The sequence below is a fragment of the Drosophila virilis genome, chromosome 2, assembly GCF_030788295.1.
Source record: "Drosophila virilis strain 15010-1051.87 chromosome 2, Dvir_AGI_RSII-ME, whole genome shotgun sequence".
Classification (NCBI taxonomy): domain Eukaryota; kingdom Metazoa; phylum Arthropoda; class Insecta; order Diptera; family Drosophilidae; genus Drosophila; species Drosophila virilis.
This window is the reverse complement of record NC_091544.1, coordinates 21,522,225-21,549,895: the sequence shown is the minus strand read 5'-3', so window position 1 is coordinate 21,549,895 and position 27,671 is coordinate 21,522,225. Positions and strand designations below refer to the sequence as shown.

Below are 27,671 nucleotides of genomic sequence, written 5' to 3'. Positions count from 1 at the left end.
ACAGCTGGCAGCACTTGATATCTTTATAATCCGAACAACATTCTGTACATAGGTTTATATGTGGAATACTTATCAAGAAATCCAATTAATTTATATTATAGATCATTTTTCTCTATATTACGCTCTGCTACCAAGTTCCTGGTAAAGCTCATGTTATTGAACATGAGTTCATAAATTTTATTCAGCGTACAGCTGTCCCAGAAATTAAAAAAAGAAACAACCTAGACTTGTGACATTGCCAAGTTAGGCAGGGCCTGTAAACAAAATATAAGATTTGTATTTGAATTTTACATCGACCATGTAAGCTGTTTACAAGCAATAAACTGTACATCTAGTAGATCTAGTCAAGTTAAATAGAATATCTGTCTCAATTTAACATGCAGATTAACCAAAAGTCTTTTCATTGAACTAAATGTCAAAGTATTTATTAGCTAAGATGGGAACCTTTTTGGGTATAACAAGAAAATCATTATTGCAATATGCATCGCATAAACGTAGCTCCACTGTGAGTACGAATGCAAGTTGGAGAGTTGGCCGGAGGCTGGCCTGGTCTGCGATTTTCACAAGTTGATATCGCAAACACAAAATGTTAATGAGCAATTTCGAGATGGTGCGAAGTGATTTCATTATTTAAACTTCTTCTTTTTTTTTTTTGCTTTGGCAGTTGTTTTTTTTTCTTGCCGTCTCAACTCGAAGCTTGGTCTGTTGTTACTTGGGTTTCTGTATTGACTGTTGGATTTCTTTCTTTTTTATTTTTTTATTATTATTACGTCTGGTTCATTGGGTAATGAAAGCGAAATAATTTTAATTGGGCCGCTGGCAGCACTTCTTTCATCGCAGCTCTACGAAAGCGCCCAAATTAATTATTTCCTGTCAAATTAATTTTATTTTGCTTTTTTTTTCTGGCATAAATTACGTTTTGAGTCAATGAATATGCAACACAGAAAGTGTCACCTGTCGCAGTTGCTTCAGTTGAGACAGTCTCCAGGTCTCCAGCTCTCGAGGTCCTCAGTTACTTCAAAACAATGTTCCGCCGCATAAATTAATGGCAACAACGTTGATCAATTGGGTCGCATTTGATGATTAAAACATAAATTGCAATGGATGCGAACCCTTTGCAAATGATATCATATATATGTATGTATATACATACCTTGTACAAGGTATGTCTATAGGGTAGTTAAAGGGGTCGCTTGACGCGCACTAAAATTACACTTAATTAAACAGCAGGACATTAGCGTTTTTTATTTAAAACTAAAAGGCATGGCATGCATGTTATCCCCTTAACTCCTTGGAAAGTATTTAACATGCTCTGAATGAAGTATATAGAGTATGACCTGTATTGAAATGTGCTACAAAAGGGCATATGGCAGGGCATATGGGGTATATATGTGTATATATGTTGTTGACAAATATTAAGACCCAACGTGATCTACCTATGTCTGCATGAACTTGCCGATATCAGAGTTCTCACATTTCAAATCCTTTGGCATTTAACACGAATGCTCAAACCACATCTTTTAGCTTCTATTGGGACACAAGCTCACTTCTTAATGCATTTTCCATAGTGCGGGACTGATATTTGTTACCACAGCTGGGCTCTAGGTACAGGGTATCTCCTGGTTGGGCACTCTCAACTGGAGCACTCGTACTTGTTTTTTATTTTATTATATCGTAGGCCTCGTTGAAAATGTTACAACAGCTGCTGCTGTACCTCATGACACTGAATATACCCAGCATCTACCCGACGTGCAGCGTGTCGCGCGTTATCATGCGCGTGCCCCGAGAGAATGATATAGGGCTCATCTTCGGTAAGCCAGAGAATGCACAGCTCGAGCAGCTTTAAATGTACGCCTCATCAGATCTGACTGTTTCCAATCAAAAACGGGAAAAATCGGAAATGCTGGAGTTTACCGTGAACTCAAATGGCGTCTGTACATTGAATTTGACCAACGGCAAGCAGGTCAAGGCAGGCACCATTTTTGGCGGCGACTTTGGCGCGATTGAACCAGGGAGTAGCGTCACCGTGTCTCTGGTGTGGCCCACTGTGGTCAGTTAGCAGGTACTTAAGCTCATGCTGAGTACGTTTTATAATATTAACTTTTATTGTAGTCCCTTTACAATCGCGTTGGCAGCTGTCCCATAGTCATCAGCAGCACGAATCACCTGAACGAGATGATCAAAACGAATCAAATTTTATACTTTGATACACGCTTTGAAACCTTGGATCCGAGCAATCATTCCCTGCGACGTCGCAAGGATTTTACCGACTGCAAGAACTGGGATAAGAACTATTTACGCAATTGCACGCCCCTTAACTGTGAGGAGCGATATTTTGGCCAGCGCAGCTTTTACAATCGCACGTCGGAGGAGTGTGAGCCGGTGCCGACCTGTTTTGGAGAGGGCGTGATATATGATTTCTATGCTAATGAGTGCATGGATATGAACAATTTCATAACTGATGAGGAAATAGAGCAGCTAAAGCAGGGAAAATTCGATAATAACTTGCTGGAGCTGCAGCCTTATGTGAGAAAGAAAACCGTGAGTGAAAAAAGATTTTAGCGCCATCTATGAAAATACATACACCTACTTAACTGTTAAAACTGATACTAGCACCATCTGTCGTTTGTCATATAAACTAAAAAGTGCAGCCAACTTAACTTAAAAATCAATACACATACACAGCGTTCGCTTTGCAATGCTATGCTTACATACTAAAAATTTTCGGTCATGCGCAAATGGCGCCGTGGCTTAGTTGGTTAAAGCGCCTGTCTAGTAAACAGGAGATCGTGAGTTCGAATCTCGCCGGGGCCTATGGGACGCGTACAATTAATTGTAGTTGTGTTTGCGTCCTAAATTTATTTTAATATATTAATATTTATTTTTTAATAGCGTCAATCAACCGAAAAGAAAACTGAACTTAACAAGCAAAAGCCAAAACAAATGTTAAGGGAATGCAACTTTGCTGCCAAACTATCGCTTGTTGACTTCAACAATTGTTTTCAGCATCTAAAAGATGTAGACACATCAACGGAAGACTATAAAGAATCCTCACAAGCCAAAAAATTAAAGAAAAAGTCGACAGCCACCTCTATATTAAGAAGCTTCTATTACGATTGGTATACGCCACTGAATAAAGAACACGATTTGGAGAGCACACATCATAAAAGGAACAGTGACGATAACAGTACAGCAGAAAAAGGTGATAGTAGTAGCAGTGATAAAAAGAGTGACAGCTACTCATTACCAAATGACAAGGAGAATCCCATCAAGGTGACGTCGGGAACAAATACTTTAGTGCACAAATTGGCTGCATATAGTGCAATAGAGTGGTTTTTTATGACTATGGAAATGCTGCTCATTGTGAGTTCATGTTAATCAATTAGGTATATCAGTAGCAGCAATTGATAATCAGTAATTGTTTCAGATCTCATTGGTCATTATATTTCAGATCGTTGTCACTTTTCTCACCTACGCAGTGGTGTGTACGACTCTCTACGGATTTCTGGAGATTTTAGCCGAACTACAACCGTATAAAGTCACCGGCAGTCACTTAGGCAAGAAACTGACGCCTCGTCACAGACTTGTCCAACATGATATTATGACCTCAGCCAGTTTAATGTCACAGTTAAAATGAAATGTTATTAATCTATTCAATGCTTATTTGTTTCCTTTCTTAATTTTATTTAAAAAAATATATCTAAAATCGTGGTCTTGAATTTTAAATCTGAGAAGGTTCATTTACACAAAGAACTCTTTTGATTGATTCGATAAATAATAATCGGATATTTCGACGCTGTTAATAATGTTCAACAGAGGCAACTTGTTGTAACTTCGCCTTTAAAACCAAATGCTCAACAATTCTGATTAGTTTGATTTAATAGTAATTGCATTTGAATATGCTAGACGCCAAAAACATATGTTTTTCTAATTTAACGAACCCGACAGTGATCTAGTTCATTTGTTCATTTAGCAAGTCGTTCAATCGAACATTTTCCGAACGATTTGATACAACAAGCACAATTCTTAATTCAAATTGATTAAATTTTTTATTTTGATACCAAAACCATGTGGTCGTCGGACGAGCTCCTATTCCGCAATTTTACAGAGCTTAAGAACCTGAAATTCGATGACGAAAAAGTATCCACAACAACATCCAGGGAGCAGGTGAGTAATCAACGTACGTGCTGATGGCTTATAAACAGAGAACAAAAACGATTTTCGCTTCGTGTTTAGCAAAAAACTGAAGATTCGGTTGAGAAATGTTATGATCGCTTCGAGCAGACACAATTCCTCAATCCTCGCGTGACGCAGCTAAACCGCATACAGCACCAACAGTATTTGGATCTGATGCTGCGCAATCTGCCATCGAACTACGAGTGCTTGGATAGCAGTCGTCCCTGGTGTATCTACTGGATACTGCAGTCGGCGCAACTGCTAAGCTTCACCTTCGATGAGCAGACCCTGGACAGTGTGGTGCAGTTTCTCATCAAGTGAGTTAGTTGTACGCCGGCGGTGGCCAGACATAAACTGCTTCCACTTTAATGCTTGCAGATGCCGCGCACCCACGGGCGGTTTTGGCGGCGGACCTGGTCAATATGCGCACCTGGCGCCCACCTATGCTGCCGTCAACAGCTTGTGCATCATTGGCACCCAGAGCGCGTATCGCGCCATCGACCGGGACTCGCTAATTCAATTTCTGTTCAGCGTGCGCGATGCGGATGGCTCCTATCGCCTGCACGTAGATGGTGAGACGGATGTGCGAGGCGCATACTGTGCCATATCCTGCGCCAAGCTCACCAACGTCCCTGAGCCGGTACTGAAAGAATTGTTTGCGGGCACCGCTGACTGGATTGCCAGCTGTCAGACGTACGAGGGTGGATTTGGTGGCGCGCCTGATTTGGAAGCACATGGTGGCTATACGTTTTGTGGCATTGCCAGTCTCGCGTTGCTCAACCAGGCTAATAAGTGTGACAAGAAAGCGCTGCTGCAATGGACACTGCGACGTCAGATGAGCTATGAGGGTGGCTTTCAGGGACGCACCAATAAACTAGTAGATGGTTGCTACTCGTTCTGGGTAGGCGCTACCATTCCGATAACACAGGCTACTTTGGTTGGCTCGGACAAAAGCATGGATCAGACACTTTTTGATGTTGAAGCACTACAGGAATACATTTTGCTTTGTTGCCAAAAGGCAAATGGAGGTCTGATCGACAAGCCCGGCAAGTAAGTGAAGAGCCCAACGCTGTACCTGTCACCTGTATTTGCTTAACCCTTTCTCTTTTACCTAAAGGCCACAAGATCTATATCACACCTGCTACACGCTCAGCGGCGTTTCAATTGCACAGCACTCGGAATCCGCTATGCATCCACAAGTGCTGGGCGACATTATTAACGAACTACTACCCACCCATCCACTGTTTAACATACCACCGAAATCAGTCGCAGCAGCTCTAAGCTATTTTTCAAACAATTCCAATAAGGATGGCAACGACAGTACCTGGCGAACGGAGAATTAGAGAATATTTGCAGAACCGAATGATGTACATACATAAACGTTGAAACTTAGTTGGCAAACAAAAATATTATAAATTTCTACACGCTACTATCTAAATTTGTCTAAATGAAAATCAATAGCTTAATGTGTTTTAATTATTTAAAGCTAATAAAATAACAGCTAAAAACTAAAATACCCTGAATATATACTCTTCGCTGTTAAATGTAAAGCAGCTGTTATATTAAATACTCGATTTGAATGGCTACGTTTACAAGCGAATGGCAACTCAGTTTTGTATTTTAAACTTACCTGTTGCATTGCGTAGTTGCATAGTTGTCATTCTAGATGTTTTCTAGCCATCGTCGTTTAAAACGCAAGACTCCAGCGGAGGGCATAGATCGACGCGAATATATTGGCCACCTTGTGAACGAATATTACACCTCAACAAACGTCGGTAAGCACTTAACTCGCTGGCGTCGGCATCACTGTTAACAGTATCGATAAATCCCTAACAGAGGCCCAGGAGCAGGTGACCGCTAACTTGGCGAACTTTGCCTACGATCCGATTAACTGGCCCCATTTGCATGAAGCCGAAGCGTTGGATGTATTTGTGGCAGCTTTGGATACGCAGAATCCCAATCTACAGTTGCATGCGGTAGCGGCGTTGTGTAATTTTTGCTTGGGTAACGTTTCTCAACAGTCAATATGTAAGATATTCAATAATTTCTTTCAACTTACAGACAGAGGCGCCGCCAAATTTATAATTGAAAGTATAGCTTTAATTAGAGGCTTGTTTCTGCGCACAGAGCACGCTGATATTGTGCTGCACTGCCTAACACTATACTATCAACTGCTGAGCGCGGGATTGGGTACCAAGGATCAGCTCATAACGCCAGCATTGCTGAAGCGCGTGCAGTACTGGCGCCAGGCATCCAACGACGAACGTGTTGTCAAGCTTTGTGTAGTTTTTCTGGAAGATTTTGGCAGCCGCACCGAAATAACCGAACTAAACAATGTTCCAACAGTTACGCCGTCAGCTGTGCAGTCAGGCGCAATCCAAACTGCGACAGGTTCAGGTGGTAAAGCGCTTCACTCAGCAGGATCTTGAGACATTCGCACAGTTTACTGGAGACTATAACTTTATACACAGCAAAGACATGCCCGTTGAAGAACGGCGTGTACATGGTGCCCTGCTTAATGCAGTTGTGGCCGGCATCATAGGCACACAATTGCCAGGACCAGGCACTGTGGTGCTGGAACAAACCTTCAAGTTCTTGAAACCATGTCGCATAGAAACAGACACCCTGGTGACTGTGCGTCTGCTGCAAGCGCGTAAAATAGCCACCGTGGAGTACGAGTGCAGGCAGCACGACGATGTGGTCTTTGCTGGCCATGCCAAATTGCTGACACGCAAAGCTGACCCTTAGTTGGTGCAAATAAATAAATGTACATTTACTTTTTGTGTATGTTGTAAATGATCTATTTCTTTGTTGCACGTTTGCCCTCGCCCTTCTTGGGCGGCGCTTTTCCACGCAGCTTGCGTAAGCGTTTCATTTCCTCCTTAAAGTCCTGATGCTCATCACGAAATAGGCCATAATCGCGCAGATTTTTCATAAGCAAATGGGTTTCCACATGTCGCGGATACCAGTTGACAACATAGTCGCGTTTCTGAATGGGCTCCTCTGAGAACATACGAACAACCTGCACAGAAATGTCCATTAATATATATTTCATAAATAACTAAATTTAAAAGCCGTATGAAACCTTCATAGATTTGTCGTTTGTAGTGCGCGCCACTTCGCCAAATATGCGATTCGACAGATAATTCATGCGCCGCGCGTACTGTGTCCCGAGCTTAATAAGCTCGCTGTATTTGTAGGACATTTTTAATTCAGCTTAAGTTTACTTATAATATTATTAAAGCAAATGAGGGTTATGTCACTCAGCCGCCACACAAACAAGAAACAGCTGCTTAGTGATGGTAGCTTACAGCTATCGATATCGATATGCACTCGTGCAACTATTAACACTAACAAACACTAAAGGCAATTCCGCATGAGGTGTTTACAAATACGAACGCCATGCGAAGGGCTATGGGACGTTCATCAATATTAATTGTGAACCCTTTTTTTTTTTAATACTGACTGTTACTTATCAATGTTTAAAGATTTTTCATCCATTAATATGCCAAAGGAAATACCCTTTTAAGAGGGTGTAATTTTATGCAAGGATTTTAGAGCAAACGCCACATTCCTTTTGCATTAACCTTTATTTTTCTATGTAGCTTTTTGCAAATTGAAAGTTTACAAAACAAAAGCAACAAATGCGAATAAGTCAAAGACAATTCATTTTTTTTAATAGATCACAAATGTTAATAAAAATGTTTTGTTTTGAGTGAGTAAAATGAAAAAATCAGCAGACACCCTGTATTTTAGTTGACTTATTCACTTCAGCCTAACATTTCGAATTCGTCAAATCAAAGTTTATTTCTAAATGAAAGCTAAAAGTAACAGTTAATGGAATTGAAAATTGCAGCGACAATTTACCTCTCTATTATGCACAGTAGATTACAATGTTGTCACAACACTAAAATTGTTTTCAAACCGTTTCAATGTTGCTTCGGCCCTTCCGTCTGTTCTCAACATCAACATCATTGCCTATAAAGGATGTTTCCTCGGAGCTTTGTGCCGGCAGCACTTCTCTGGCAATGGTTACGCCACCATTCAGTTGGCTTAATAAAGCATTCGTGCCCAGAGACGACGGTTCCCGTGGCGAACCGCTGTGCACCGATACTTGGTCGATGTGCAGCACGCGAGAGGGCGTATGCGAACGAGAGGATGGAGATGCATTGGCCACAGCGCTGCGCGAGTGTGGACTATTATTGCGTGAATGTTGAAAATCCTCTAAAGGGATTTCCTCTGAACTGCAAGGCAAAGATGTAAGTTATCCGAATAAATTCTCTTGAATTAAACGCACCGTGGTCTTGGCATGCGCGGACTGCTCTCACGGGAGCGATTACCGGAGCCGCGCGCCTGTGAGTTTTCTCTGGACTGGGAGGAGCTGTGGCTGCCGCCACTGACACTAGGTGAACGATCACGATCCAGAGCTGCGTTTCCCAGGCGCTGCGACAATGATGAACTGGAGCCGGCATTGGGACTTCGTCGTCGTGAGCGGCTACCGCTTTCATTCCGTATGCTTAAATTGTTGATATACATATATTAATATATAAATATATTCATATGGGATTTACCCTTCTATGGAGCGATTCTGCGCCATCTGCGTGCGACTTATGCCCGCGCTGTTGTTACCACGCAGCACAGCCGCAAAGCCGGGCACTCGACTCGCTGTCAAATTTGCACCCTTTTGCGCCAGGCGCGTATTGCCACAACTTGTTGAGGTGCCACACACTGGAAACAGCGGCGACTCCAGCTGGCCGGGAATTTCAATGAGCTGTGCTATTTGATACATTTTCTTCTGACGCGCCTTGCTGCGACCCTTGGTCAGGCGCTGTTTGGCCGCCATGCACCGTATATGATCGTCGAACAAAAATTTGGCAGAGAGCTGAGGCGTGCGATTATGGGTAACGCCGCCACGATGCACTGTGATGTGCAGGCAGCGTGAATCGTCCTTGTCACCCTGCACCTCCACATCTTGCAGGAAGCCCACAAATTTGGCCACGCCCCAGCCCAACAGCTTGGCATCGGGCTCCACGAGTATGAGTTGCAGTGCATCAATGACCAGGAAACGGCGCTGTTTAGCATTTTCCTTTGACACAACAGTGCAGGCAATTAGGTCACTGTTGTCTACCAGGAGTACATTTATAATAATTTGCTAGCAAACGTTCTCATCAAAACTTACTCAGATCGAGCACATTCTCCACCTGCACCAGATTTACTACGTTCGTCAGCGGCAGAAGCGATTCCTTCTCATTCAAGAATTTTTGACACGTGCGACGCAACAGGAAGTACACGCGAATAGCGCGTCGGGCCTTCTCCACCTCACCGCACGGCAGGCGCCGGGTAAAGCCAATGCCTGTTAAAGGCGTGCCCGTTGGCGGCAGCAGAATGTTCGAGTCCATACAGAGAAACTCCACATTCAGCTGTGCCTTACACATCTCATTGTACTCATCCTCGAACAGATCTAGGAATATGTCCTCCGATTTGTAAAAGTTGCGCAGCACAACCATCGACTGATTGCGGGCACTGAAGAGCAAACCCTGCTGCGTGGCCGTTATGCATGGCGCCTCATCCGCAACCGGCTTGGTGAAGGTCAGCAGCAGCTCCAACGCAATCTCAACTGTGATCAAACGTATGCGACTGGCTGCACATGAAGATAGATAATAAAACGTTCACGTATGTAATGTGAATGAAGATTGTGTGATTATGTTCTTTCGGATAGCCTTGATACAGTAGGAATGCGAATAAAGATCTAAGCTGGAAAACTTTACAAACTAATCCTGAGTAAGCATCTAAGCGAAGCTAATCGGACACTCCATAACTTAAAAAATATTAGACTTAATTCAACCCAATTGAAAACTAAAAACGAAAAAATACCCGAAAGGCTTTCCGGAAGGTGCGAGGGACGCAGTCTAGTGCTTTACTTACATGGTAGGCTGGAATGCGTGATGATGTTAAGCAGATGCTCAATTAGCGCAGTCTTATAGCTAAAAGAGCCCCGCATGGACTTGGAGAGCACCTGCTCGAACCATTCGTTCTTCATGCCTGTGAACAGAAACGAAAAGAGTTACTTATAAGCAAGTTGTGGTGCAGCTCCTTGGGACACATTAGTATGGGGGAATGAACAAGTTACATACCATCTGGTACAGGGTACCATATTGTGTATACATTATTGTGAATCATTTTTTTTCACACCATACACAAAAAGCAGTGAAATGAGCATTGCAAAGAGCAGAGAGAGATGAGAGAGGCAAAGTTAGATGAGAACCGGAGCAGCTGATGTGTAGCTGAATCTCTAGATACTTGGTCACAGTCAAACTTACCTCGATTGTGGGACATGGCGTATATGAGGCAGAGTGATAATAGCGCCAGATAATCATTCTCTGTGCAATCAAGTGCTTGTAACACGGTGTCCAGAAAAGGCTTGGCTAGCTCAGTGAAAGCCTGCGTCGATGTGGACTGCTGCAGCATCTGTTTCTCCTCGTCGGTTATGTTGCGCAACCTAGTGGCTGCAGCCTCAGCAACAGTTTCTATGTGCCTGCTTGTGGGCGTTGTGGTCGTCGCAGCTGTTGACTCCACGCCGCTGTCCTCGCTAGCTGCATCGCCGCTGTAGTTAGCCGTATGGCCTATAACCGTGTCCAATGCCTGTTCGAGACTCTCGTGTGGCTCACCAAAACCAGGCACCACCACTTCGCGATGTTCCGTATAGGAGTTGAGTATTTCGGCAGCGCCTTCTTTGAATACGCTATGATCACCATTTAGAATGACCCAGGCGAGGGCATGCACAAGCGGCGCATGATTGACAACCAGAAACACGAGCGATAGCAAATATAGCGCCACAATTGAGCTAACACGCGGATTATGCATTTCCTGTATGTCTATGTCCACATTGCGATTCAGCACAGCCGCCAAATTCTGCGTGACCAATGCCAAAGAGGGCGGCGGCGGCGCTGGCGTCAACGAGAATATATACAAGGGTACAAACAGCTTGTGCAGCAAGTGTTCTGTGAGCACGGCATTCAGATCCGTAATATCCAGCAGCAGGATGTCACTCAAATAGTGTAAATGATCAAGATGTTCGGCGACCAAATTGGAAAGCTTCTGTTTCGATTGATGACTGGCGGAAGAACGGGAGAAATCTTAATTAAGAACGGTATAAGAATTTATTGCTCCCTCACTCTATATCTGTGCGCACGCAGGTGTCCAGCTCCAATATGTGCTTGCCAATAAACCAAACCAGGTTGCTGAAGTAGGGCGCCGCCGTTCTGATAGAGATGAAAATATTAAATAGATTGTCTTTCTCCAGGTTTATTCGCTTACTTGTCTCTAATAAAACGCAACATGCTCGCATTCTGCACCTTGTACACATTCAGGGAAATTGTGCGCACTGCAATGCGCACCATGGACTCGGGATGATTAAAGAATTTAATAGCCTCCGTGTATAGTGGAAAGTCATTTGTGTGCTGATAATGAAAAACACAGCAAATTAAGAGCTTTAAACATTAAATATACAGTAGGACCCACCTCATTGTAGAAAAAATGTATTGTGTGTGTGTTTAGCTTGAGGCTCAGCGTTTTCAGAAAGAGTATGTAATATCCCATGACATCCTCATCGGAAAAGTCAAATTTGTGCAACATTATAGAGTTCACATGGTTATTACTTAGTAAATAATCTGAAAAATTAATAATTGCAAATCCTTAGCAGCAAATCTTATAAATTTAAACTGTCAGTTTTTTCAAACAGCATATAAAAAATATCTAAGCTAAGAATTTAAGAGTTTCATGCGTGCGTTAATTGGAATATAACGGCTCTAATTAGAACGGCAAAAAGCTATAATAGAAGGGAACTGTTATACAAATGATGTTTAGTAGGACTGTTAACGCATGCAAATAACGGTATATTCTTTGCTCACAACAGAAATTTAGGTTTAGGGATATTATAGAGATATATTGTAAAATACTTTTAATACTGATGGCAATATACTTTGTAGTTCTTATAAATAATTGTTTACATACACAAGGATGTCTCATTTCGGATGTTCTCGAAGAGAATATTAAGTGTCTGGAGTAACTGTACGCAAACATAGCTGGACCCGCCGCTCTTCTGGCGCATAATGTGCAAAAAGTATGAGAGCATGTTCTTCTCCAGAAAGAAGCTGTAGTAACAGAAATCGGTATGCTTCTTAATTATATTACACTGTAAGCTGCAACACTTACTCGAACACAAGGGAGTCATGTTGATCGCCCCAGATAAGAATCTCGGCAATGCAGCGCAATGATTCAACCAGCAGACCGCGGTTGCTCTCCGATACCGTTGTGTTTTTTTCCAGAATACTGTACAGGTACTTTAGGTGCTCCAATGACAGTCGATTCTTGGGGCGTCCACCCCAAGGGCCGCCAAACCAGCTACGACTTCGAAACATTATGCGAGTATTGAAAACACTGTCTCAATTGCGACTGGGTACACTCAATGCTAATAATAGAATTAGTCTATAACCATTTTAGTCAGAACACAAAAGACCTCACAAAATAGTTCATTAGCACTCGATGAAGCTGGAAATTCCAGCACTAGAACTCACTGAGAGCCCACAATATAATGTAAGCTTGTCAAGCGGCACGTCACATAAACGAAACTAATTTTGTAAATATCAGCAAAAAAATAAGATTTTAATTTTCAACAAACGATTCTTCTTCTTGCGTTTTCTGTAAGACGACAGCAGGTGTCAATGTCAGCTGTTGCTCAAACGCGTGGTCACACTGTTGCAGTCCACAACATATGTGTACACACTGACCCAAACAGCTGAAGAGCAAAAAATTCCTACACATTTTATCTGCAACTTTATTCTGAGAATTTAACAAACATGACACAGCTTTTCATACTAACTATTATTCTGATTAAAATTAATGGAATACGATCCTGAATTAGGATCCTGTTTCATTTGAAAATTTGCGGTGGACAAGCCAAATGGCTTTAATATCATATCGCCCAAACCCTTTAAGCTGGACATCATTTCGGTCTTGAGCTTCTCATTGCGCTCATTTATATAGGCAGGCAGACGTACTTGGGCCTCTCGTGCCTCACGCTGACCTGGATCAATTTCATAGACACGCTTGTAATCTGTGAGCGCCTCATCCGGTCTGTCCTCCTGCTCGTACAGCTTTGCACGTCTGTGGACATTTTGTTTAAATATTTGTATTCTTCTTGTTAAATTAAATACTTACCGCAACAACGCACGCACATACTCCGGATAGAGTTCGATTGCCTTCGTACAGTCATAAATGGCCGATTTATTGGCTTCCAGCTTCATTTTGGCCGCTGCGCGATTACCAAACAGCACAGCGCGCTCCTTACTATTCGTGGAGGGGCAAATATTCAGGGCATCAGTGTAGAGCTCAATGGCACGTTCGGCCTGACCGTTTTTGAAGAGTTCATTGCCTTCCAGTTTCAGTTTGTCGGCCTTTTCTTTGTTTAGTGCCAGCTCCTCGGCGCTGAGGTCTTTCTCTCGCAGCTGTAGCTCCTCCAGGCTAAGTTCTTCATCGTGATGAATCAATTCCAATCTATCACTATTATTTTCATCGTCATCGTTGTTGTCCTTGTTGCCCTCTTCTTTGCCACCCACGGCGCCAGCTTCATCATCCTCCAGACGTAGTTTGCTGTTCTTTTCTATAATTTCGTCAATCAATTTGTCTTGTTTCGGAGAATTTGTTGTAACTTTTTGTATGGACGGCACTGGCTCGCTGAGCGCATCCTGGAATTCTTCATCGGTGACATTCTTTTCTGCCATGTTGTTAGCTAGTAGTTAACTTCAATTTGTACTCGAAATTTCGATCGCAAAATATTCTTGTTATTGTGCGTTGCAGTTTTAGTTTTAATATTCACAGTGTGTACACACTGGCAAACAGCGCTGACTGTTGCATTATTTATGCCATAATAGTACAGCAGCACTTAACTAGAGATGACAGTTATTTACAACGATTTTCAGTCTATAACAGAAAATTTGTTTGGTGTTTTGTCAAGAAACCGTAATAGTCTGAACTGACATTCATAATATTCAATTTATTTCCAATTTGCAATAAAATACTTATTTTTAATATATGAAATCACTTGCCTTGACCAAATAGTTGCGCTAATTGCTGTTTGTCATATTTAACCAATCCAAGTACGGTCACACTAGATCATTTGTAAACATCGGAATGGTCGGCGTTGAGCATATAAATGCGCCACTTGTTGTGGACATTGACGCACATACGTTGACGGAATATGTGCCAGCTAAACCATTGGAAAGCAATCTCGAAGTGGTCTTTGGCTCCGCAGAGCAGGTCAGTGCACACAACTTTCGCAAGAGTTTATTTAAACAATAATGTTGCAGGGTTCACTTAGAGCACGATTTGAGCCATGTGCTCAGCTGAATTGCGGGAATACCTTGAAATTTCCCTTTGCACGTGGTGCTTATAAGCCTACAGCAGTTACCATAAAAGATGCCCAAGTGCTTGTGGCCGCTGATGCAGCTACGGAGACGAAGCGTGTTGTGGAGCTTACGCTGGACACCGCAGCCCTTGGTCAATGGGACTATGCGCCCGGCGACACAGTGGCTATATTACCTAGCAACGCACCACAGATAGTGGCGCAGCTATTGCAGCGCCTGAATTTGAGCGAGCAGGCGGATAGCGTGTGCCATTTAAGCCTCGCCTTGAACTGCGCCAAGAAGAGTGCCAAAGTTCCCGGCCACATACCGGCAACAGCGACGCCACGCGAGTTACTAACACATTGTCTATCGCTGCACGCAGTTCCACAAAAACAGTTCCTTAGCGCTTTAGCGAGCTGCACCAGCGATTCGAAAGAGCGCTCTTTTCTGGCTAGTCTATCCTCGAAGCAGGGCGCGGCACACTATCAGACACTCATTTTGGAGCGTGGCTTATGCTTGTTGGATCTGCTGGAGCTATGCACCACCTGCCAGCCAACGCTGGCCTTACTGGTCGAGCATTTGCCACGCCTGCTACCACGCCCGTATTCCATAGCCAACAGTCCATTGGAATGCTCGCAGCAGCTGCGCATCATTTATTCTATACGCGCGAATAAGGCGGGCGTCACGACCAGCATGCTGGAGGCCAAGCGGGAATTGCATCGGGAGAAGCAGCAATCAGTCCAACTATACATTTATCCACGCGAACCGAATGCATTTCGTTACACGGACCAGGAGTTCAGTGGCAATCAAATACTCATAGCTGTGGGCACAGGCTTGGCTCCTTTTCTAGGCTTTCTGGCGCACAAGCAGCTGCATAAGGAGCTAGCGACAGGTCAAACATGGCTGTATGTAGGTGCCAAGATGCCCCAGGCCATGGTAAAGCAGCAGCAACTGCTTGCCTGGCAGAAGGCCTCAATCCTACAGAGTCTACGGCTGTGCTATTCCCGACACTCCACAGGAGAGCAGCCGAAATATGTGCAGCAATTGCTGGAACAGGATGCCCAGCAACTTGTGGAACTGATGCAGCAGCCCACAACTGTTTTATATGTGTGCGCCGACGGTGCCAAGATTACCAAGTGTATCGAAGACGGTCTGCGACGCTGCCTGCAGCTTGGCTTAAAACTAGACGAGATGGAGGCCACACAGTGGCTCAAGGAGATGCGGGCAAAGGGCAAGTATCGCGAGGATATCTGGCTATAATATAAGTAAGATATATTTTCCATTGTTTTTAACATGCGTTTTAATCAAAATGGTAAATTCAAAGACACGTTTAACTTGCTTCGAAATAAATATGGTGCTTACAAACGAATGGAATTGGATTGATTTGGATAGCATTACCAAAAGGAAATAGTTGAGTGGGAATCAGCAGTTACCTAGTGTGCAGATCTGTAAAAGTGCATACAAGTTTATGCCTCCAGCCAAAATCGCTTCACTTACCTAAAATGGACGTACAGGACATTCTCTGAATGAAAGCGCCAGTTAGAAGCAATTAGAGATCAAAATGCTTTGGTCGAATAAGTAAATAACGATATATTTAACAACACAAAATAAAAATTACAGTGCAAACTAAAATAATACATACAAGTTGTGCGTATAAAATTGTAAATAACCGTACGCTCAAACGACGGTGTGTGTATGGGTGTGTATAGATTAAAACTAAATATATGCATACTATCAGCTCGTAATTGTTAAAAATAATAATAATATATATATATATATATAAATTGCAAAATATAATTATAATTATGTATTTCAATAAAATGTTTAATATACGATTACGACTTAGGTAAGCAATTGCAAAAGAAATGCATTCAAAACAGCTTGCATGGAATTATGTGCAATATCATCCAACTAAAATCAAAAATAAAATAATAAAAAAAAAAACAATAAGAATAAAACCTTTTGATGAAATACACAATATTTGTAAAGTTCTGCGTTAAGTATTTGTATGTACTTATTTAATATTATTATGTATATCAATCAGCTTAGGTAATATGCATAATGTGTATTTTAACTACATTTAAATTGAAATAGCGCCAATTGTTTGTATGTATATTATGTAAATGTTGTATATGTATATCTGCTTGCTTTTATAAGTTACTAATATAACGGATTAAGGATTTTATCAAAAATTTTCCTGGATGACATACAGTTTTCTTATAGTTCAATAATGTTTGTTTGTTTTTTTTTTTTTTTTTTTTTTACAATTGCAATAAAAATTCCGTATAAAAAATTGATGCTACTTTTTAAAGACTTAAGTTTCGCTTCGCTTCGTTTCATTTCGTTTCGTTTAATTGTAATCATTGCCTTTATTTTTATTTTTTCGTTATTTGTTTAAATGCGCTTTCGATTATGTTTCATTTGGGTATGTCTGCGTTAAGTGCCAACTGGCTCAGAATACTTTTCTAGATTTTTTCATCATTTCTTCATCTTTCAAAATACTTTGCGTTCGTTGCCTTGCCTAATAATACGCTGTCGTTAAGCGATCTAATCAAAATGAATATTTTATTTAAGCTCTAAACGATGCACAAATACATGACGTACTCATACTCTGCATATTATTTCTTTCCCTTCAAATTGTGCACACCCTGTAATTGCAATACTCAAAAGAAATACCAAATGTAAATTTATGCTTAAAAAAGAAAGTATTGTCAAAATGCAAACGTTTCCACTTGTCACATTTATCGTTACAATCACAGGGTGCACTTTGCAATGAATTCAACTATGACCGTTATACAGCAGCAGCAGTATGGAAATATGTGGCCGGCCATTGTGTTTGTGGAAATATATAAAAAATGGCCGCTCACTACTAAGCTAATGCATAAAATTGTTTTTTTCTTTATTATACAATGTATATAACAAGTAAAGAAAGCTAAGCATCGGCGCACCGAAGATGTCCATACTCTTTCCAATCAAAACCAGTGTTGTACATCATTTAATTCCAATTGCAAAAGTCAGCGGCAGTTGATTTTCAAATTTGGAAAGAGCATTCAAATATTTCAACTAAAGCGAAAAGGCCAAAACGTAAACTCGTTGATTATTTCGGCTAAGGTATACGTAAAATATTGTGGAATTAAACGTTTTCCTTTCACTCTTAACTTCCACTCTACCTGTTCCTATCTCTCTCTCTCTCGCTCTCTCTCTCTCTGCTATTTGTATTTGGCATACGCGCGAAAAATTTCCAATGGGAACTACTCTAGGTTTATGGTGCCGCGTCCTACATACTTTTGTGTACAATATATGCATATGTATTTTCCCTATATTGAATTATCATCATTTTTGACACACACATTACCGTTAGATAACAGCATAGCGCATTTCTATACTTCAGTAGCATTTCATTTGTGCGCTACGTTTATGGCAATCATTTTTGGGGAAGGGGGAGGGTTGCAATTCTTGAATTTTGATAACTGTCTGGGATAAGGTTCTGTTTCTTTTGCGTTTAGTTCGGATAAGCTTATTTTTCTTACGTTTGTACTAATTTAAATGGAATATAGAACCATCTCAACATTTGAATTTTCTTGGGAATATCTTCTTTTATATCTTCTCTCTCTCTCCCGCTCACTCTCTCTAGTACATTGTTTTTGTAGATAATGCTGCCAATTTGCTAAGAATTGTTTATAAGTATATGTAGCTAGGAAGTTTTGGTTATCCTTGTTGTTGGCTTTACTTGTGTTGTTGTTGTTGTTTTTGTTGGTGGTGTTGTTTGTGTCACTCACTGCTGCTAGCTAGTCCTAATGGCACTTGTTCCACTCGTTTCCACTTGTTACATTTTAACGATTTATCATTTGTTTTTTGTTTTTTGTTTTCTGTTTTTTTTTTGGTAATTTACAAACAAGTATTGCATGTTTCATTTGTTATTAGTTGTTGCACTTAGAGACTACGACGAATTTTATGTAGAATTGCATAATGCAGCTTTGATAAAATCGCTTAAATCACATTTATGTATATGTATACACTATTTTAACATTTATGCATCTAATGTCCACTTAATGTACATATATTATATTTCAATAGTTTTTTATATCAGCTGTGTGCGAAATATAATTAAACTATCGTATGCTTTCGTTAACGTAATTGTATTGCATATACCCGCCGACGGGGCATACACAGGGGCACACTCAGCCAGTCATATATATGTATGTATGTATGTATGTATGTATGTACTTACACAAATATATTTAGAAATGTTCTCTAGATGTACGCATGAATATCGTATGTATGTCTCAGGCAAAGTAAAATATTGTAAGCAAAACAGTCGAACAACTGTAAACCGTCTAATCTTATACCAAAAACAAACTTCGTAAGCTGATTTCTCATCTGCGGCTGCTGTGACGTCACTTCTTTGCACCTTCTGTTTTTCGTTCGAATTGTTGTTGTTGTTGTAGCGGTTGTTGTAACGGTTGTTGTTCTCATTAGCGACGAACATTGGCCTTGTCCTGCAATTAGAGATGCGCATATTGTTATTGGTGTTGCACAAATGTTTATCGATTGCCAATTTGCCTGTGACTCAGACCTATGTATTTAAATAATAAGTTACTTTTAGTATTTTAAATATGACTCAGGCTTCAGCATTTTAAATCCCATATTATAGTATTTTGCCTAGTCATATAGTAAATTATTTTCCGCTCAAGAGTGTCTGGGAAATCTATTTTCGGGTATTCACGACTTGAAGGTAACTAAACGCCCAAGAGGTTGTTTGATAAAAAGAAGTGTCGGTTGGGAGAGTTTTCACTGTATATTTTTCCCCAGCAAGCAATATTATTCTAATCGCATACATTATTTAAGCATATAACGCGTGAAAAAGAGATTATCATCTCGAGTCTGTAAATTATGTCTAAGCCCTGAGACTGACAATCCATATTAATAAATAAACTCGAACTGGTAATGGAGTATGAAACAATACGAATTGGATATCTTCGCCGAATATTAAACATCGGAATAATGCTAGTAAATGCTGAATTCTCTCTCTCTCTCTCTCTCTCTTTCTCTCGCACAGATTCTTCCTAAGCTACATAATATAATAGTCGGATATTGATAAACAAAAGATATTGTCAGATAAGAACTTAATTTTCGACCATTCGTTCCCATGTCAGCTATATAATAGACTGATCCGATGAAAATAATATTTTGCCATTATTTGATCAAATTGATCAAGAATATATGCCTTATAGGATCGGAGATGTCTCCTACTAAGTTGCACCACAACATTTAAATATCTTTTGGCTGTATCAATAAGATATAGGATGAAAAGGAGATCAGAGAAAGGTATGCCATGGGCAATATGAGGGTATGGGGTGTGATAGGGTATATGGGTTTGTTGATGCCTTCTTCTGGCTGCTAGAAATTTCCACTAACTATTTCAGGTGTTGCCGAAAAGCTCTTGTGCAGTTTGCTCCACTCCAATCAGGGTGTAAATATTTGCAATGATGTCTGCACAAACAGAATCCATCGACTTAAATAATAATAAAAAAAGTGGCATAGTCTTTTTATACATGTGTACACTTGAACTCTATTCCAATTAACATTTTGACCTTTATTAATTGCGATAAACATTGCATAATGTCCATGAGCCCTAGCTGCGCACACACGCAACAAAGCAATCGACATGTGTACTACAAATTTTATTAAAAAAAATTTAAAAAAAAAACTAAGCAAATTCGAACATGGCAAATAATCACTTCGCTTGTCTTATCACATTTCGTTCTGTTTATCAAGGTGATTAGGATACTCAGAGCTGATTAGGCTGGCAATGCCCAAAAAAACAACAACAAAACACATATGAAATGAACTGGAACTATAAATAGATACAGACACGGCGAAGGGCAATGCTGTGTAAGAACAAGCAGAGCTTTTCTGCACTCCAATTGGTCGCTGGGTATACACGATACTGTTTATGCAAGCGTTGCGCTTATCTGTTTAATTTTGCATAATTACAACAATTTCTTCCTTTTTGTGGATTGTTATTATTATTATTATTATATTCAGTGGGTCGCAAGGCGCAACAGGTTTGTTGTATTAGCGTGTGTATCGCATACAAAACACAAAAATGTTGCCTTGTTATTGTTTTTATTATTATTAAAGCGCTGGGAACGCGTCACTGGCGTATGCAGCCAATTATCAGCGCAATAATTGTGCGGCTGTGTGTGTGTGTGTCACATATGCACATATATATGTTTGCATGTATGTATGTACATACATGTGTGTGCATTTATCGGCATGTGAAGCGCCCGCGCTAAAGTCACGCTTAAATTTCAATGAAAACCCAGCGACAACATTTGTATCCGTGCCACTCGACTCCCATTGTGTTTTTGTTATATTTATAGCAGTTGTCCAGATAAGACAGATGCGCTCGTCTCGTATTTTCACAGCTAAATTTTCTTCACAATTTTCCATTGACGAAAAATGCTCGGTTTTGGATTGAACAATGTGCATTTAACTTTCAATATTCTCATTTTTTTTTTTTTTTTTTAGGAAGTATCGATACATTTCCTTTCACATGGGAACGCCATAATTTTCGCGTCTCTTTATTATATACCCAACTATATACATACAAACATATATGTATGTGTGTGTAATAGTATTTGAAATTCGGTCGAATTAAGTGTAGCCTATTTGAATACACTTCAAGAAACAGGGTATGAATACAGTTATGCCGGCAATTATCTGTACTTTTTCATGCAAACGAGAATCAAAGCCAGCGCCAGCTGATTTATGGCTTCAAAACAGCGCTTCATGCTCCAGTTTTAAGAGTCGCAGCGAAAATATCATTGCAAACTTTGAAAACCGCTATGAAAGCTCAGCGACTGTTGTTGTTGCTGTGTCATGTGGAGTGCATGTGGAACATGTTGTATATGTAACACACAGTAAAACAATGCAATTGATGAAATTTTCAAGCAACGAGCACTGTGTAATCTCATACGTAATGTAACTGAAAATGCAGCAAGAAATTATAATTATTATATTGCTGGGCATTGCATGATACATACATACATATGTGTACATGCATGTACATACACACACATGTACGTATGCAAAATGTCGCACGAATGCGGCGGCGGATGGGTAGAGGTCGGTTGCCATGTTTTGTTATGAAAAACGAGCTCACAACACGAAGTTCCTCCTCAACGAAATACACAGCGAATGAATCATATACAATTCCGCGTATCAACAACAAACACAAAAACAAGAACAACTACACCAAAAGGCAGGAGACTCATATGGTTCAATAAACGAAACAAAGCCAAAACAGAAACTGCAAAAACCAAAACGTATAACGCAAAACCTTTTGTGCGCAAGGTGAAATTATAAGAGTGGGCAGGGGGCGCACAACTTACGCAAATTGAACGCACAATGGAATTGGGTTTAGTCATTTTATAGTTTTTGTATATTTGGAAGTTTGCTTAGGCAAAGACAAAAACTGCTACTAAAACTACGTGCAATATACAAAAGCACAGACACAGGCACACTCTCACACACACACACACACACTTACTTATGTATCTACATACATATGAATGGCTGCTGTTCAATGTCGCTCTCAGAAAGAAACAAAAGTGTTAAGCGATAGGTATAAGTTCACACACACACATACATGTGTTGTACATGTCCATTACATGTATGTATGTAAAGGGCCTTTCACAAGGCTTTACGCATACGCGTGGACTGGAAATTGTACTTTGGCCCCAGCAGCGCCACTCCCAGCGGCAGCAGCAGCAGCCGGCAAAAAGGCAGCATGCAACTGCAGCAGACGCGCAGCCAACAAAACTGGAAATGCACACAGGGACATACACATGTGCATACATTTGTGTGAATGTATGCGTGTGTTCATGTGCATGGCACATGTAATTTAAAAGCCCATATTGATTTCCTGCATTAAATATTTGCGAATGATTATTCATTGTGCTGCTGCCGTCGCTGCTGCTGTTGCTACTCTGCTACTGTTGTTTGTTAACATTATTGTCATCAATAAGACATTTGGCACACAAAAGCCAGCAGCCGCATAAAAACCAACATCAACAAAGTTAAAACTTTGCGTCACACACAAAGACAATTATGGTGAGTACCAACAGCTGCTGCCTCGATTGGGAGTAGCAAGCGAAACGGAAAGCAAAAGTATTTACCGCTAATATAAACAAATAAACAGCCAAAGATCCGGTAGAAAAGTGCACGCACTGTGTGTATGTCTCTCTCTGTGTGTGTGTGTGTGTGTGGGAGTGAAAAAGGGCGATCGAGTGGAAGTGGGAGCGAGTAAGCTAGAGCGACGCACAGTAACAGTGAGAGCGTAAAAATAGCGCTGCGCGACGTCCAGCGGTCGCCACCGCCACTGCACAAGCAATTAAATTCAATAAGTGGATGGTGGTGAAAAAATGCAGCCAGACAAACAGAAAGATATAAGAAAGACAATAGCGAAAACATTACAACGACTACTGCGACATTTAGCAGCACAGCAACTCTGGCTAGACAAAGATCGCACTAGTTTTTTTTTTATTTTAACGCTTATCAAAATCAACTTATAATGCCAACAAAGGTTCTTGGAATTTGATAAAAGCACGGGGGATTTTAAGATAGCTAAGATATGCATGCATGTGCGTGTATGTATGTGTGTGAACTGCCTAAGTGCTGTTTGATAAGGCTATTATAAAAGCGGAGCATGTGTGTAGGTGTTGCTGTCTGCGTATGTGCGCAGTGTGTTGAATTGGAAGTTGTTCTTTTTTTTTTATTGTGATAATGTATGAGTTTTTATTTTATACATTTTGTTTTTTTTTTTTTGGCAGACAATGCGTTATTTCAAGTCTTTGCTTTGCTGTCCAACAGGAAATGCGAACGAGCGTATTTAATAGTATTGGTTAGCTGCTGGCGCACATACACACGTAATTGTTATTGTCTGTGTGTATGTGTGCCAGTGTTTACGTGTTACTTTTCAATGGGACTGCGTGCTTCAGCAAAGAGAATAAATGCTACCTTCTAGAAAATCTCAAGTCGAAGCTTTGATGCTCTTGAAAAAGACAATAATGCCAAACCGATTTTCGATATATGATAAGTTATTTGATTCTAGGAATTTGCGCTAGTACTTTACGTCACACAACTATGTTTTTAAAGTACTTTGTCAACTCTGGCACAATTGACTAAGCATAATTTACATACAACTAAAGAGCTGACATACTTAAAGCTGATTATTCAAATGCAAACGCAACTGTTGTGATAAAAAAAAAAAAATAAACGCAACGCATGTGTTTTCTCATATATGCAACATACACACACACACACACGCACACACGCACACACAAGTATTGCTTAGGCTTGAACGAGACCTTGATCGAGTTTAATCTGTCTCACCGGTATATCAACAGCCACTGATTAGGGCAATTCATTAAATTGCGTACAACCTCTTCGCAACAGCTCCCCTTCACTTAAAACAGTTTTTTGTCACTGCTGCAAAAAATTGGATTGGTCTATTAAATTGGAAACCTGTTTTGTCGATTCGCGATGGCCTAGTATAGATATGACAGAGATCGGACGTATGCACATCCACGATATTAGGAACAAACAAATTCTTCGAACATGATAAATATATAGTTTCTGGGAGTTTCTAGACGCAGAAAATAAAAATAAAATGCCAAAATAATACAAACTAACTAGAGCTTCCTAGTCCTGACAGTTTGTGCTGTGCACTGATCCTCAATCAATCTGATTGATTGACAGATGTAAATGTATGTGTGCATGCAGACTTTATATTCAATTGCTCAATTTTGTTTATATGTATATATGTATATATATATATTTTTTGGACTTACCACTTAACGATGTTATCGGCCAGCGATGTGCAATGCGTGCGTCAGTTGCACAGACGACAGACGGAGGGACAGACATACATATGTATATGTATGTGTTCCGTGACTTGTTACGTTTTATGTTGTTGTTGTTCTTGTTGTTGTTGTTTCTGTGACTACGTTTTCATGAAAGACTAATCAGCATTTTGTTCCAGATTTCGAATTTATACACATAAGAAGACCGTCTATGAAATGGAAGGCTTAGACAGCATATAGAGGGTAGGGTGATTCGTTTGGTCACATCACGCATAGAGCAATTTGCCAGCTCGATGATGTTGTTGACACATTAACTATACATTGCGTCTGAGAACCTTCTTGGCAGCCTTAATATTGGGCACCAAAGCCTTCACCTCGCTGCAATCATCAAGAAACGGATGCTTGAGGAGCTCATCGGCTGTGGCACGACGATCCACATCGACCTGGAGACAACGATCGAGAAAATCCTGCAGGCTGGGACTGAGCTTGTCCCAGCTCTTAATATCAGGTCGTCCATTGGCGGCAATTAGATAGAGCGCACGCAGTGGCGTCTCATACAGATAGGGCGGCTGTCCGTCAATCATTTCGATCGCCATTATCCCAATCGACCAGATGTCCACTTTTTTGCCATACTTTTTGCGTGTGACCACTTCCGGCGCCATCCAGTACGGTGTGCCCACCATGGTCTGGCGCTTCTCGTCGCCCTCGATATTGGCACAAAAACCAAAATCCGTAACCTTCACACAGCCATCCATGCCGAGCAGCACGTTATCAGACTTGATGTCCCGATGTATGATGCCCTTGGCGTGCAGAAAACTAATCGCATAGAGGACCTCACGGCAAACGCAGGCAATTTGGCGCTCCTTCATGACTGTTTCGGTGACGACGTCGGTAAGTGGACCCCCATCCATGTACTCCATGACCACCCAGAGCTGATCCTCTGGCTCCAGCAGATATGCATCCAGAAAATTGACCAGATTCTTATGATTGAAATCCTTGAGCACACGTATTTCGGTCAATATGAGATCCTTGGAGGATTGATTTTTCATTTCAATTGTTTTGACTGCCACTTGGGTTTCCGTTTGCTTGTCGCCGGCTATGAATACAATGCCGGATGCACCCTTGCCCACTTCTTGGCTGGTCTTGTAACGTTCACGCGGATCCTCCGGATTGCAAATGGCGCGCAGCTCATCATAAATCTCTGCATCCGTTTTCTGTGCCCGTTTCTCTTTGGAGCGACGCAATATGGTCTCCTCGGGCGCATCGGCATCGATACCGCCCTCCTGACTGGCGCTGCCCAAATTGTTGGGCTTAATGATAATTGTATCTGTATTAATCTTGTGTGGTTCACCATCTAGGCTACGCAGATCACGTGAGAATTTTTGCTGGATAACGCTCGAAGGTTTCGGTTTGATTTGTGGCTTGGGCGGCAGTTGATGTGGCGATTTCTTGGGCGGCACAGGCGGCGGCTCCAAGCCGCATGGCTTAACCGGCTTGAGCGTTTCACGACCCAAAGTCGATTCCAGCTCCTTGATGACATCGTTTAGCGCATCTAGCGGTATGACAGACTGTTGGCTGCTATCATTGAGGCTGCTGCTGTTGCTGTTCGCCGCGGAACTGCCGCAGCCGCTGCTGCTGCTCTCTGTTGCTGTTGAGCTGCCGCTGCCATCGTCATCCGATTTATCAATATCCTGCGATTTGTGTTTGTTCTTGTAATTGACATAGTTATCAATCTCTTTGGACTCCTCGTGTATGACATCCTCCGTAATGAAGGGCTTGAATACCTCCTGCTCCTTTTTCTTAATGGAGTAATTGTAATATTTGACCGCATGATACGCCGCATCTGGATTTTTGTCCTGCTCATCGCGTGTGATTTGTGTGTTCATCAGGCGCACCCAGGGCGTGGGCAGACCCTCCAGATCGCCCGTCTCCTGATTGCGTGAGACATGAAAATGCCGTTGAAAATTTGTTGGGGCGCCAATCTCGGAGATTTGCTCCTTCTTCTTGAACCATTTGGCGAAACTCATGTTTGTGTTGTTTCTATTCTATTTCTCACTTAATCTCTATGTTCTTTGTTTTTCCACAACGTTGAAAATTTTATAAATGCTTGGGAAATTCTGTTGAAGCGTGTTTGTTGTTTTGTTGCCGTAGGTAGCGCTCTAGCGCCTTCTCACTCGCACTTACACACTCACTCACAGGGCCAGCCGTGAGTCATAAACAAGCACACACACACACACGGACACGCCGTGCTCTGTATATTCGTGTGCCTGCCTGCTTATGTATGTATGTGTGTATGTGTGTATCTGTGTGCGTGTCTATGTTTTAATGTACGTCGCTCGCTTATCTCTAGTTAAGTTTGCTTGAGCTTTTGCAGACAGCAACAGTAAAAAAAACCCACTTTGCCATTTTTGTACGCTGCTTTGTAGAATTTTCACTTTTTATTGCCTTAATTAATGCAACAACTTTTTAATTTAATGCAGTGGGCACAAATTTATTTTTATTTTTTTTTCTTTCAATTTCATCTACACACTCACGAACGCACGCACGCACACACACATTTTTCTGGAGCGAGACAACGGGCACAAAAGGAGTGGCCGCGGCAGCGTCTTGTTCTGGCTCTTGTTGTTGTTGTTGTGGTTGTTAGTTTGCCTGTGCCGCAAATACTAGTCGTTTGTACTTAACCATTCCTTCAAGTCATTTTTTCTTTTGTTTGGCACACTAAATTTAATTAGTTTGATGTATTCTTTTGCTGCAGTGGAAGCTCTACAATTAACAACTTTAAATTTCTCTCTTTTACTGCAAGTCGCGCTGCACTCGGCCGTACTGCTGTCACACTCACACGCAAACGAACAAGTGACTGTGTGACCGTACGCTGCAAGAGCAAAAACCCTGTATAAATTCAACAAAATACTATACTTGATAACAGCCTAAAATTAACTATTAAAATTTTAAATTTTTTCTATGAGTTTAAGCGCACTTAAGCCTTGTATTTGATGTATAGATATACATTTAGTTAAAATAACAGAAAGATTTCAGAAGCTATATATACCAGATGTTGCGAAATAAATGTTGTATACAGAGGCAAATTTAGTATTGCCACTTAGTTGGCCTTTCTTCATTTTTAGATGTTTCTTTTAGCAAATAACGTTTTCTGTTAAGCTATTGATATTTATTGTTTAAGTATGTCTTAAAGCCCAACTCAATCTTCAAGTGCAGTGTGACC

General features: G+C 41.1%; 9 protein-coding genes and 1 non-coding gene across 15 annotated transcripts in view; 5 read left to right on the top strand and 5 right to left on the bottom strand.

Moving 5' to 3' along the window:
• ss (spineless) overlaps nt 1–5,930 on the bottom strand; it is a 108,264-nt gene extending 102,334 nt beyond the window's left edge. The window contains exon 1 of the mRNA XM_070206924.1: nt 5,807–5,930. The gene's annotated coding sequence lies outside the window, so the exon portion shown is untranslated. The remainder of the gene's footprint in view (nt 1–5,806) is intronic.
• LOC6629509 (uncharacterized) lies at nt 1,680–4,167 on the top strand. 4 transcript variants are annotated; one of them, XM_032437058.2, is made up of 5 exons: nt 1,680–1,811; nt 1,863–2,062; nt 2,113–2,541; nt 2,893–3,363; nt 3,428–4,167. In XM_032437058.2, exons 3-5 carry the CDS (start codon nt 2,176–2,178, stop codon nt 3,635–3,637), a joined length of 1,047 nt encoding a protein of 348 aa, XP_032292949.1. In that variant the 5' UTR covers nt 1,680–1,811; nt 1,863–2,062; nt 2,113–2,175; the 3' UTR covers nt 3,638–4,167. The 4 variants fall into 4 exon arrangements, with proteins under 4 accessions (XP_032292949.1, XP_002053170.3, XP_032292947.1 ...); XM_002053134.4 differs by having other exon boundaries at nt 1,686–1,811; nt 1,863–2,050; nt 3,452–4,167; XM_032437056.2 differs by having other exon boundaries at nt 1,686–1,811; nt 1,863–2,050.
• Nucleotides 2,741–2,814, top strand: TRNAT-AGU (transfer RNA threonine (anticodon AGU)). The gene has a single exon. It is a non-coding gene; the product is annotated as a tRNA-Thr (tRNA).
• Fntb (Farnesyl transferase beta subunit) lies at nt 4,025–5,634 on the top strand. Its single transcript, XM_002053135.4, has 4 exons — nt 4,025–4,167; nt 4,237–4,493; nt 4,555–5,226; nt 5,294–5,634. The coding sequence occupies exons 1-4, from the start codon at nt 4,069–4,071 to the stop codon at nt 5,517–5,519; spliced, it is 1,254 nt and encodes a 417-aa protein (XP_002053171.1). The 5' UTR covers nt 4,025–4,068; the 3' UTR covers nt 5,520–5,634.
• LOC6629512 (uncharacterized) lies at nt 5,812–6,972 on the top strand. The gene is made up of 4 exons (XM_002053136.4): nt 5,812–5,951; nt 6,013–6,180; nt 6,238–6,446; nt 6,535–6,972. Exons 1-4 carry the CDS (start codon nt 5,843–5,845, stop codon nt 6,922–6,924), a joined length of 876 nt encoding a protein of 291 aa, XP_002053172.1. The 5' UTR covers nt 5,812–5,842; the 3' UTR covers nt 6,925–6,972.
• On the bottom strand, nt 6,949–7,464 carry mRpS33 (mitochondrial ribosomal protein S33). The gene is made up of 2 exons (XM_002053137.4): nt 7,262–7,464; nt 6,949–7,198 (listed from the first exon to the last, which is right to left on the bottom strand). The coding sequence occupies exons 1-2, from the start codon at nt 7,379–7,381 to the stop codon at nt 6,977–6,979; spliced, it is 342 nt and encodes a 113-aa protein (XP_002053173.1). The 5' UTR covers nt 7,382–7,464; the 3' UTR covers nt 6,949–6,976.
• Nucleotides 7,465–7,957: 493 nt separating this feature from the next.
• Nucleotides 7,958–12,891, bottom strand: ema (C-type lectin domain containing ema). The gene is made up of 12 exons (XM_070206926.1): nt 12,700–12,891; nt 12,391–12,646; nt 12,190–12,329; nt 11,698–11,846; nt 11,494–11,636; nt 11,352–11,438; nt 10,497–11,290; nt 10,102–10,218; nt 9,356–9,817; nt 8,748–9,300; nt 8,474–8,692; nt 7,958–8,420 (listed from the first exon to the last, which is right to left on the bottom strand). The coding sequence occupies exons 2-12, from the start codon at nt 12,594–12,596 to the stop codon at nt 8,096–8,098; spliced, it is 3,195 nt and encodes a 1,064-aa protein (XP_070063027.1). The 5' UTR covers nt 12,597–12,646; nt 12,700–12,891; the 3' UTR covers nt 7,958–8,095.
• A 103-nt stretch (nt 12,892–12,994) lies between these two features.
• Ttc1 (Tetratricopeptide repeat domain 1) lies at nt 12,995–14,100 on the bottom strand. The gene is made up of 2 exons (XM_002053139.4): nt 13,396–14,100; nt 12,995–13,341 (listed from the first exon to the last, which is right to left on the bottom strand). The coding sequence occupies exons 1-2, from the start codon at nt 13,956–13,958 to the stop codon at nt 13,053–13,055; spliced, it is 852 nt and encodes a 283-aa protein (XP_002053175.1). The 5' UTR covers nt 13,959–14,100; the 3' UTR covers nt 12,995–13,052.
• Nucleotides 14,101–14,238: 138 nt separating this feature from the next.
• On the top strand, nt 14,239–15,948 carry LOC6629853 (methionine synthase reductase). Of its 2 annotated transcripts, XM_015171903.3 has the most exons (3): nt 14,240–14,493; nt 14,544–15,844; nt 15,904–15,948. In XM_015171903.3, the coding sequence occupies exons 1-2, from the start codon at nt 14,368–14,370 to the stop codon at nt 15,837–15,839; spliced, it is 1,422 nt and encodes a 473-aa protein (XP_015027389.1). In that variant the 5' UTR covers nt 14,240–14,367; the 3' UTR covers nt 15,840–15,844; nt 15,904–15,948. The 2 variants fall into 2 exon arrangements, with proteins under 2 accessions (XP_070063029.1, XP_015027389.1); XM_070206928.1 differs by having other exon boundaries at nt 14,239–14,493; nt 14,544–15,948.
• Nucleotides 15,949–16,141: 193 nt separating this feature from the next.
• On the bottom strand, nt 16,142–27,292 carry Pak3 (p21 (RAC1) activated kinase 3). 2 transcript variants are annotated; one of them, XM_070206927.1, is made up of 3 exons: nt 24,437–27,292; nt 18,811–19,078; nt 16,142–16,490 (listed from the first exon to the last, which is right to left on the bottom strand). In XM_070206927.1, exon 1 carries the CDS (start codon nt 26,473–26,475, stop codon nt 24,763–24,765), a length of 1,713 nt encoding a protein of 570 aa, XP_070063028.1. In that variant the 5' UTR covers nt 26,476–27,292; the 3' UTR covers nt 16,142–16,490; nt 18,811–19,078; nt 24,437–24,762. The 2 variants fall into 2 exon arrangements, with proteins under 2 accessions (XP_070063028.1, XP_002053177.3); XM_002053141.4 differs by lacking the exon at nt 16,142–16,490 and having other exon boundaries at nt 16,813–19,078.
• Nucleotides 27,293–27,671: the final 379 nt, after the last annotated feature.